Raw genomic sequence first — 11462 nt, forward strand, 5'->3', positions numbered from 1 at the left:
GAGGCAGAGGCAGGCAGATTTCTGAGTTCGAGGCCAGCCTGGTCTACAGAGTGAGTTCCAGAACAGCCAGGGCTACACAGAGAAACCCTGTCTCGAAAAACCAAAACAAAAAAATTATTTATTTATTTATTTATTTATTTATTTATTTAGTGTGTGTGTGTGTGCGCGCGCGCGCACTGCTGTCTTCAGACACACCAGAAGAGGGCATCGGATCCCATTACAGATGGTTGTCAGCCACCATGTGTTTGCTGGGAATTGAACTCAGGACCTTTGGTAGAGCAGCCAGTACTCTCAACTGCGGAATCATCTCCAGACCATTGTTTTTATTTTTTGAGACAGGTTTCCTCTGTAGCTCAGGTTGTTTAGAACTTACTATGTAGCTCATAGTGGCCTGGAACTTGTAGTAACTCTTCTGTCTCAGCCTCTGAAATGCTGGGTAGCATGAGTAAGCCACAACACAGAGCTGGCCATTTATATCTTTATTCTATTTAGTTAATTACAAAGTAGTCTAAATTCTAAAATGAAAGTAGTGGTGTGTTTTGAACCTTATCCTATTAAACTGGGTATAAACAAATAGAATACATTCCTCACTGTGAAACCTCAGGAATCTCTGAAACACCGTAAGATCCTTACTTCAGTGTGGGACTCTATCCCACAGGTTCAAGTGCAGTTCTACCCTTCCTGTATCATCTGCTTCCACATGCTGCTGTCCTGTGCTGGGCCAGCAGGATCCCAACAGCTAGTCACGGTCTCTTTGGGAAGCCCCAGGACACAGTAGTCAGGTTCTCTTTGGGCAGGTCATCACGTTCGTTTGCGCCAAGCTGCAGAATAAGGAACATGTGATTGGGGCTCTTCATAGAGCCAAGTTCAAGTTCCCTGGCCACCAGAAGATCCACATGTCCAAGAAGTTGGACTTCACCAAATTTCATGGTGATGAATTTAAGGACATAGTACCTGAGAATCAGCTCATCCCTGATGGCTGTGGGGTCAAATAAATCTCAACCTCAGGCTGCTTGACAAGTAGCAAGCCCTGTACTGGGGAGGGCTTCTTACTGCGTGGCCTCCCACACCACCAACTGGTTTTGTTTTTTGTTTTTGTTTTTCAAGACAGGGCTTCTCTGTGTAGCCCTGGCTGTCCTGGAACTCTTTCTGTAGACCAGGCTGGCCTCTAACTTAGAAATCTGCCTGCCTCTGCCTCCGTGCTGGGATTAAAGGTGTGCGCCATCACCGCCACCTGGCCTACAATCATTTTTACTTCTAATATCATATCCAATGAGACCAAACCATGATGTGTTTGAGCTCCATCATTTGGTGCGAACAGCAGGATTTCACACTGAGAGGAACTGACCCTTTCCAGGAGTGGTACCTTCAAACCTAGCACTTATGGGTAGACACTCATGGGTGGATAGGATATCTGAGCTCTAGGTAAGCCAAGGCTGCATAGTGAGATCCTGTCTCAAACAACAACCAAACAAAAACCCCCTAACCCTCCTTAGGTACTGCTATTGGATGGTTTGAGTCTTTAGTCCTTAATTTCACCTTTGTTCTTAGTAAGTTTCGCCATTTTTATAATACTAAGAATGTTGCTCTATGGAGTGTATGTGTACACATGTGCATGTCACAGTTTTTACGTTTGCAGTTTCCTTCTTTCCAGGCATGACAGCGGTTATCTGCACTTACCCTCTCGATGTGGTCAGGGTGCGCCTGGCCTTCCAGGTGAAAGGAGAGCACACCTATTCAGGGATCATCCATGCCTTCAAGACAATCTATGCCAAGGTACTCCATCCCACTTTCCAAACATACAGACTGCCTCTCTGTTCTAGGGAACTGTGGAAGGATAGCTACCTTTTCCTCCATCTGAATTAATGATACTAGGTTAGGGTGTAGATCAGTGGTAGAACACTTGCCTACCCTGCAAAATATCTGGATTGATTCCCAGTACCACAGCAAAGGAGAGAGGGAGGAGGGAGGAGGGGAGTTACTAATTAATGGTACCGCAGCAATAGCCCCGAGAAGCCGGTGTTTGTACCGCACATGAGTCCTAGGGTCGCTTCCATTGCACTGTGCCTTTATTGGATGATGTTTATCATAATGAGTATGTTATAATCCTCTATTTCCTTCATTCAAAGGAAGGTGGTTTCCTTGGATTCTACCGAGGTCTGATGCCTACTATATTAGGAATGGCTCCATATGCAGGTATGATTCAAACTGGGCCAGGCAGATGCTACATATCCTTCATCCAGCACTTGGAGGCAGAGGCAGGGAGGGCTCTGAGTTGGGAGCCAGCATGGTCTACACAGCGAGCTCCCATCTCAGACATGAAGGCAAATCAAAATGAAGTTTGTCAGCATCCTACTTTGTGTTTATGCCACCAGTGTTTTTAAAGTGACAACATGAAAAGCTGCTCTCTGACTGAAATGAAATCATTATAACTCAAATATGGTCACTCAGCCCATTATATATAAAGTTTGCTGTTTATGTACACTGAGTAAAAATGTAAATTTATGTGTTTATATTAATATGTGATTCAGTTAACGTCTTGTTAATGAACACATATGTTGTTAAGGACCCAGTTTTGAGCCAGGCATGGTGGCACATGCCTTAATCCCCGTACTCAGGAGGCAGAGGCAGGTGGAGCTTTCTGAGTTTGAGGCCAGCCTGGTCTACACAGTGAGTTCCAGAACAGCCAGGACTACACAGAGAAACCCTGTCTTGGAAAAAAACAAAAAAGAATTCAGGTTTGGGGCTGGAGAGATGGCTCAGTAGTTAAGAGCACTTACAGAGGACCAGGGTTTGGTTCCCAGCACCTGCTTGGTGGCTCACAGCCATCTGTTACTCTGGGTCAGATGCTGACAGCCTCTTAGTGCTTCTGCAGCACCAGGCATCCATGCGCCACTCATATTCTAAAACAAAGGAAGAAATATATGTTTGTACATTTCTTTAATCCTAGCACTGGAGAGGTCAAGGTGAGAGGGTCAGAATTTCAAGATCACCTCATCTACATTTGACATTTGGGCAGAGTGGTAAACACTCATACTCCCAGCTGCTTGAGAAGTTGAGGCAGGAGACTGAACCTGGGAGTTTTGGGCCAGCCTTGGTAATATGCAGGAAGTGCTCTCATTATTCTTTGTTTTTAGATAAGTCTTGTAGCCCAAGCTGGCCTCATTCCGTAGCTGAGAACCTTGAATCCCAGTGCTAGGGTTATAATTGTGGCTGCTGTGCTGGCTAGAACACTGTTGCCTTTAACATTTATTTTTATTATACGAGTGTGAGTGATTTGCCTATATATGTGTATGTTCACTGCATGTGTTCGTTGCCCTTGGAGGCCAGATGGGGCTTAGAGACTGCTGTAAGGCATCGAGTGTGTGCTATGTCCTTTGCAAGAGCTCTTAAGGCTGAGCTGTTTCTCTAGCCCCTAAGTGTCTTTCAGGAATAGCCCTTCTCTTGTTATTCAATAACAGCTTCATTGAGTTATGACTAGAACATTGTACAATTTGTCCCTGTAAGTGTCCAAGTCATCAGTTTTTACTTGATTTTAGATACACAGCCATCATCATAATGAACTCGACATCATCTTGCATCTGTAGTTAGGACTCCCAAGTCTAAACAGCTATTAATCTTTATATCTCTGTAGGTCTGCATTTCACATAAAGGAAATCATGCTGTGGCTGATTCGATTGTGTGGCTTTGAGGTTCCTTATGTTGGAGACATAAACTGTAATTTCTTGGTTTTGCTGTGGAGCTGTTCTCTAGTTTAGTTTATTTTTGAGACTAAGGTTTAATGTGCCTTAGTCTAGCCTTGAACTTGCTGTATTGCTGAGAATGACCGTGAAATTCTGATCTTGCTTGGGACTCTCAAGTTCTGGGCTGGCAACTGTGTTCCAGTGAGCCTGGCCTTTATGACTTTATAGTTAAAAAATATTTTGATTACATTTATATCTTAGTTAGGGTTTCTATTGCTGTGTAGAGACACCATGACCAAGGAAACTCTAATGAGGACAACATTTTTTTTCCCCCAGAGCTGAGGACCGAACCCAGGGCCTTGTGCTTGCTAGGCAAGTGCTCTACCACTGAGCTAAATCCCCAACCCCATAAGGACAACATTTAATTGGGGCTGGCTTACTGTTTCAGAGGTGTAGCCCATTATCATCATGGTAGTATGGAGGTAGATCAGGTTCTCAGAAGAAGATGAGAGTTCTGCACCTTGATTCGAAGGCAGCCAGGAGACCATTTTCTGTAGGTAGCCAGGGGTGGGGATCTTAAGTCCTGAAACTCTCAAACCCACCTACAAGGTTACACACTTCCTCCAACAAGGCCACACCTCCCAATGGTGTCACTTTCCTGGGCCAAGCATATTCAAACCACTACAGTCTATTGTCTAATGTGCGTGTGAATAGAACGTATGGGCTGGGTGGTACAGGCCTTCTTTAATCTCAGCACTTGAGAGGCTTGGGCTCCTAGGGCTACAGTGATTCCAAGTTACCAGCTGGAGTTACGTGGTGAGATTGTCTCAGTGGTGAGACTGTCTCAGACCCCCTCCCCCTCCCGAATTTAAATTTTACTCATTTTAAACCTTGGAAGACTGTTTAATTCTACTCTTATATGATTTGAAATAGTTTTCACTTCTGCTCCTTCAGTGCATAGTATATATTAATATATGAAACTATTGCTAGTGTTTTTTGATAACTGGTAATGTCTTTGAATTAGTATTTATAATATTAATTAAACATGTTAAAACAATTGTCTTAGACTAGGAAATGCTTAATTGTTTCCCTTAATTATTTTGTTACCATGCAATGAAGATCTCTTTCTCAGTTCATGTCATGCTGAGTCGTATTCTGCTTTTCAGGTGTCTCCTTTTTTACCTTTGGTACCTTGAAGAGTGTTGGGCTTTCCTATGCTCCTGCCCTGCTTGGCCGACCTTCGTCCGACAACCCCAATGTCTTAGTTTTGAAAACTCACATAAACCTCCTCTGTGGTGGTGTTGCCGGAGCAATAGCACAGACGATCTCGTAAGTGCCTCCACTCAGTTCCTAAGTCTCTGGCTGACGTTGTGATCACGCTATTCTCTTCTAATCCATCAAGAGCACACTCCCTTATAAAATATCACCTCATTTTGATAAATATTAATTCAATCCTTTTTTCAGACATACCTTCATCATAAGCATATTATAGGTAATGACATGCCAATAGTCTATTGCATTAGTCCAGATCCTCCCACTTTCTTGGGGATTCATTTGAAAAAACAATCACGTAAATATAAGCATTCATTTCTTCGTTGTTTTTTGGGTTTTGTTTTGTTTTGTTTTATTTGTTTGTATTGTTTTTTGAGACAGGGTTTCTCTGTATAGACCTGGCTATCTTGGAACTCAATTTGTGGACCAGGCTGGCCTCAAACTTAAAAAAATCTGCCTCCCATTGTCTCCCATGTGCTGGGATTAAAATGTGAGCTATCACTTCTGGGCTCCATTCATTTGTTCTGGTCAATTTGCCCACAAGAAGTTTCTGACATTTGAGACATTTAATGTGTTGTGTGAGTATGGTCTGTGGGGTGAATATGTGATATGTGTTGTATGTGTATGTGGATTGTGGTTTGAGAGTGTGTAATATGTGGTGTGTTATGTGTGTGTGTATATGTGTTTTTGGATTGTGGTGTGTGAGTGTGTGTGTGTGTTCCAGATAGTATAGGAAGGATTGTAAGGTTAGGTTCATTAAAGGAAAAATATAATAGCTGACTCAGAAACTCTCCCTTTGTATAGATTTTGTATGTATGTATGTATGTATGTATGTATGTATGTATGTATGTATATGTATTTGTATATAGGAATACAGTTCTCTCAGAGGCCAGAAGAGGGTATCAGATCCCCTGCATTACAGATGTATACTGACCGGTTTTGTGTGTCAACTTGATACAAGTTAGAGTCATTAGAGGAAGAAGCCTCAGTTGGGAAAATGCCTCTGTGAGATCCAGCTGTAGGACATTTTCTCGATTAGTGATCAATGGCGAGGACCCAGCCCATTGTGGGTGGTGCCATTCCTGGGCTGGTGGTCCTGGGTTCTATAAGAAAGCAGGCTGAGAGCCGGGTGTGGTGGCGCACACCTTTAATCCCAGCACTTGGGAGGCCGAGGCACTCGGATTTCTGAGTTCGAGGCTGGCCTGGTCTACAAAGTGAGTGCCAGGACAGCAGGGCTACACAGAGAAACCATGTCTCGAAAAACCAAAAGAAAAAAAAAAAAAAAAAAAAAAGAAAGCAGGCTGAGCAAGCCAGGGGAAGCAAGCCAGTAAGCAGCACCCTCTACGGCCTCTGCATCAGCTCTGCCTCCAGGTTCCTGTCCTGTGTGAGTTTCTGTCCTGACTTCTTGTGGTGATGAGCAATAATATGGAAGTATAAGCCAGATCTAGCCTTTCTCTCCAACTTGCTCTTTGGTCATGGTGTTTTGTCACAACAACTGGGAAGGTGGTTTCAAACCATTTATCTAGACCATAAGAAACTGGTACAGACTCAGCACGTAGAAGGAGGCAAAAGGACTGGAAGCTAAGCAGCAGGACCTTTCAGAGAAAGCCTCCGAGGTAGCCAAGGACATGTCCCTAGCACCAGGAAGGCACCAGGAGTGCCTCCCTGTCACCTCCCTTTCCTCAAAGCTGACTTTTCTCACAGCTGTTTTCTTTCTCTCATCTCTGCCTGCCCCAAAAAACCCAGGTTCTCCTGGTCAAAACCAGTCTCTAACTTGTTATGTAGGTGAGGATGGCTTTGAACTTAAGATCCTCCTGCCTCCACCTGCCCAGTCCCAGACTGCTCAGTAGATGTTGGTTTCAGTGGTTGTCAGATAGAAAATGAGAGATTGTTTTTAAGTCTTTAATTCTTATGTTTCTTCAGCTACCCATTTGATGTGACCCGACGGAGAATGCAGTTAGGGGCAGTCCTGCCAGAGTTTGAGAAGTGCCTGTAAGTGTTCTAAAGTCTAACTGTTCATAATTTTTAGAAAACTAGTGGTCTTTAAATTTTTTTTAAAGATTTATTTATTTATTATAGGTAAGTACACTGTAGCTGTCTTCAGACATTCCAGAAGAGGGCATCAGATCTCATGTAGATGAGATGGTTGTGACCCATCATGTGGTTGCTGGGATTTGAACTCAGGTCCTTCTTTAATGCTCTTAACCACTGAGCCATCTCTCCAGCCTTAAATGTCTATTTTTTTTTTTTTTCCAAGACAGGGTTTCACTGTGTAGCCCTGGCTGTCCTGGAATTCACTTTGTAGACCAGGCTGGCCTCGAACTCAGAAATCCGCCTGCCTCTGCCTCCCGAGTGCTGGGATTAAAGGCGTGCGCCACCACGCCCGGCTTAAATGTCTATTTTTAAGACAGAATCTCATGTAGCCCTGGTTGGCTTCCAATTCTGTATGCAATATGGATGACCTTGAAGTTGTGAGCTTTCTTTCTCAAATTCTAAGTGCCAGGGATAAGGTGTGGCCCTCTTACCCAGCCTCTTGGTTGGTTGGTATTTGAGACAGGATCTCACTATGTAGTACACATCTGGCCTTGAACATGCACCATCCTTCAGGGCTACACAAGACCTTGTCTCAGAGAAACTCAACCTGACCCAATCCATGGGCAGGGAATGAAAGAGAAAGCAAAGAAGAGGGTAGGGTCCTACAGTCTTCCCCAGCTGCCCCCAGCCAGGCCCCACCTGGGAGCACTCTCCTCATTCCCAGCAGTGCCCCTTAGAACTTGGGTAACCCCAGGCTTGAGGCCTGCAGCATCAAGCAGCTGCAGAAAAGTTGCACTGTAAAGGAAGCTTAAAGAGTGGCTGTTCATACAGCCAGTGCTTCCATCAGTGTGACTGTGGGCTAGTGCTGTCAGTTAACAGCCTAGATGTGGTACAGACTCAGCACATGGTCCTGAGGAGCCTGTGGAATGTTTGCCTTTTGGAGTGACTTTTTTTGGTCATTGTGATATGTTAGCTATGTGTCACCTTTGTCTTCCTAAAGCTATTCCAGATGGAAGTTTATACAAAGTCTCATGTACTGCATTCAGGCCACTTTGCTTTTGTTTGCATGTGTGTCTTCACCACGTCCATTCCTGGTGCCTGCTGAAGCCAGAAGAGGGTATTGGGTCCCTTGAGACTGGAGTTATAGATGGTTGTAGAGCACCATATGGGTGTTGGGAATGGAACCTGAGTTCAGAAGTTCTCTTAACTTTTGAGCCAACTCTCCAGGCCAGTTTTCAAACATTTGACTTACTTTAGCAAAGGCTAGCCTTGAATGCCTGGTTTTCCTGACTCCCAAATGCTAAACCTACAGGCGCGGGACTCATTTGTATGTGTGTTTTTACATATGCAAATATTTATTGTTTTATTTGATACAAAGTCTCTCCCTGTAAAACTCCTGTTTTAGCTTCTGAAGTGCTAAGATTATAAGCTTGAGCAACCATAACCAGTTAAGCCTCCTTTAAAAATGCTACTATAGGTTGGTTCTGGTGGCAGAGCCCTCTTTGCCCAGCATTTGGGAGGCAGAAGATTATAGTTCAAAGCTAGCCCAGGCTACAGAGCACCATTCTGTCTGAAGAAACCATCCAACAAACAAAGCTGTTCTGGGATCTTGAGTTGTCTTGTCACCTTGTGGATGGCTTGTCCCCTTTGGATGGTTGCTACATCATTTTCCACTGCCTTTCAGTACCATGCGGGAGACCATGAAGTACGTCTATGGCCACCATGGGATTCGGAGAGGATTGTACCGTGGCTTATCTCTGAACTACATCCGCTGTATTCCCTCTCAAGCTGTGGCTTTCACAACCTATGAGCTGATGAAGCAATTCTTTCACCTTAACTGAAAGAAAAAAAAAAATCATGATTTGTAGTTATTTTCCTCAGTAAATTCTCAGAAGGATGTGTGTGTGTGTGTGTGTGTGCATATATATATGATACCGTAATTGTGAAGGAAACATTACTTGAAGGGGATGTTCGCCTTGATACAGGAACCACTGGTATTTTAATACTTGATTTCTTTGAGTTTTAAAATCACAGATCAAAAATTCTTAGCATAATTTGTTTTTTTCTTTTTGATGGGATCTCCATATGTTGCCCTGGCTGGCTTGGACCTCACTGTGGAGAGACCTCCTCTTTGTAGAGAGGCAATCCTCTTGCCTCTGCCTCCCACATACTGAAATTCCAGGCGTGGGTCACCATGCCTGCTCCAACATATTTATTAATGGCAAACGTTATACCTTAGCACCTTGAAAAGCCATCTTGGGTAAAGTGTTATTTGGAAGGAAAAGAAGGTTCACATGTGAGTTCAAGAGGTTGCCGTTAGTCCTACCATACCATTCCAAACTTTGCGTTGTAATTGTGGTTACTGAGGGGGAAGGGCTGGAATCAAACCCAGGGCCTTTGCATGCCAAGCACATGTACCCACTAGGCCACATCCCCAGCCTGCCAGCGCCATGCCACTGAGCTATGTCACTGGCCTCTTCCTTTCTTAGGATGGTGCTGGGGATCACACTCATGCATTCTGATTGTGTAATCGCACACTGCCAATGGCCCACACCCCAGCCCGCTAACCCCGCTCGTTATTTCCCCTCCTACTCTGTCCCTTCTCTACTTGTTCTGGGGAGTAAACTCAGGGTCTCTCTGCCTATCTTGCTAGATAAGTGCTCTACCTCTGAACTACATCTCCAGCCTTCTAACATTGTGTAATGTTATTAAAATCAGCTGACTTCCTTTTATTGTAGCAGAATGAGAACTGAATATGTAAGGTCTGTGAAACAGAGCCAGCAACAAAGTAGTGTTCTTATTGTGTTTCTTCTCAGAATTATCTCCCGTGGGTAAAGACACCTTTCCATCTCTTGGTTTGAAAAGCACTTCCTTCCTTTCGTTCTTTCTTTCTAACTCTCTTTGGGGATTGAGTCCAGGACATTGTACATGGCAGGCATGATGAGATCCCATCAGAAAGTCAGCTGCACACTGAGGTATATCCCCAGCTGTCCTTCCTTCTCAATAAAATTACTGTTGTATTTGAAAGGAGATTGTCAACAAATGAAGAAAGTCCCAGGTCTTGTTCAAATGCTATTACCATGTTCTTTGATTATCATGAGTTTAAAAAGCCACTGCGTTTCCCAGAGGCAGTTATGATAAAGATTAAATATCTTTGCCCTTAAAAGGAGAGTAGCATTGTAGATGCTTGTCTAAAATAACTTGGTATGTACTAGGAAATGTAAATGGACCGTCAATTTAGATGAAGCAATGTTTCCGAGGTATTACGTCAAGATATAAGTTCTTCCATGTAATGTAATTTTACTGTGTCATAGTCCTAAGCGAAAATATAAAGCACATTTTGATTGTTACATTTTAAAGAGGTTGTTTAGAATATAGGAATTCTGATCATTGTGTTTAGAACACTTTTTGTTGTAAGCATGATCCATGGAGTAGAAGCATCAAGCTGTCTCTAGAGGTAGTTATTTGTAGAACTGATGTGATTTTTAAAACATTAAAATTAAGCTGCAAATGTTATTTCTGCATTTTTTCATGTATATAAATATTTCTTGTCATATCTTGGAAAAAATTGGATGAATTAGTTTCATTTTTATAATCTTTACTTTAAAAATAAAAATGTATCTTGTGATTTGTAAATGTACCAGGAGTGGGGAAAAGTCTGTTTATAAAGCTCTTTTGTATATTTTAATTTCTGGACCACATTGTAGCTAATTATTCCATTCAATCTTAAGGTAATTTAAATCTATAAAATAAATGTCGCAATTATATTATCAATAAAGAGAACTGAAGATATTTTCTAAAATAAGAAATTGCCTTCTATGTCTGTTATAGAATCCATAAGATATTAAAAGTAATTTTTTTATCCTTGTTTTGATGGCTTGTTTTATTTATCATCTTTGGAACCTGAGGGCTCTGCACATGCTAGGTAAACACTTTACCACTGAGCTGGATTCCAGCCAGGCTATTTAATTCGTTTTATTTTTCCTTATTTATTTAATGTTACTTTATATGAATGAGTTTTGCCAGCATGTATGTCTGTGCTTCACAGATATGCCTCCTACCCAAGGAGGTCAGAAGTAAAACACCAGCTGCCCTGGATGCACAGATTCTTGTGAGCTGCCCTGGAGGGGCTTGGAGTCCCAACTGGAGCCCTCTGGAGGAGCAACCAGAGTTCTTAACTATTGAGCCATCTCTCCAGCCCTTTGTTTTCTGAAATAGTCTCTTTATATAACCCAAGCTGGCCTGAAACTCAAAATCTTTCTGTCTCAGCCTTTCCCGTGCTGGGATTATAGATATGTGCCACTGTATCAAGCCAATACCTTTCTTTTAAATGTTTGCATTATTGATAAGGAAAAATGTTAAATACAAAATAAAAGAATGGGTCCGGTGTGGTGGCGCACGCCTTTAATCCCAGCACTCGGTCGGGAGGCAGAGGCAGGTGGATTTCTGAATTCGAGGTCAGCCTGGTCTACA

At 42.9% G+C, this 11462-nt stretch overlaps 1 protein-coding gene across 2 annotated transcripts in view; it reads left to right on the forward strand.

Moving 5' to 3' along the window:
- The window catches only part of Slc25a16 (solute carrier family 25 member 16), a 24690-nt gene extending 13896 nt beyond the window's left edge, over window positions 1–10794 (forward strand). Inside the window, exons 5-10 of one of the 2 annotated variants that reach the window (XM_021173971.2) lie at window positions 1655–1776; window positions 2130–2196; window positions 4850–5012; window positions 6879–6947; window positions 7072–7086; window positions 8664–8844. In XM_021173971.2, coding sequence (XP_021029630.1) covers window positions 1655–1776; window positions 2130–2196; window positions 4850–5012; window positions 6879–6947; window positions 7072–7086; window positions 8664–8799 — 572 coding nt within the window. In that variant the 3' untranslated portion in view covers window positions 8800–8844. Of the gene's footprint in view, window positions 1–1654; window positions 1777–2129; window positions 2197–4849; window positions 5013–6878; window positions 6948–7071; window positions 7087–8663 lie in introns of both variants that reach the window. The other variant, XM_021173970.1, reaches the window with a different exon arrangement.
- Window positions 10795–11462: the final 668 nt, after the last annotated feature.

Source organism: Mus caroli, chromosome 10 (genome assembly GCF_900094665.2).
Source record: "Mus caroli chromosome 10, CAROLI_EIJ_v1.1, whole genome shotgun sequence".
Taxonomy (NCBI): domain Eukaryota; kingdom Metazoa; phylum Chordata; class Mammalia; order Rodentia; family Muridae; genus Mus; species Mus caroli.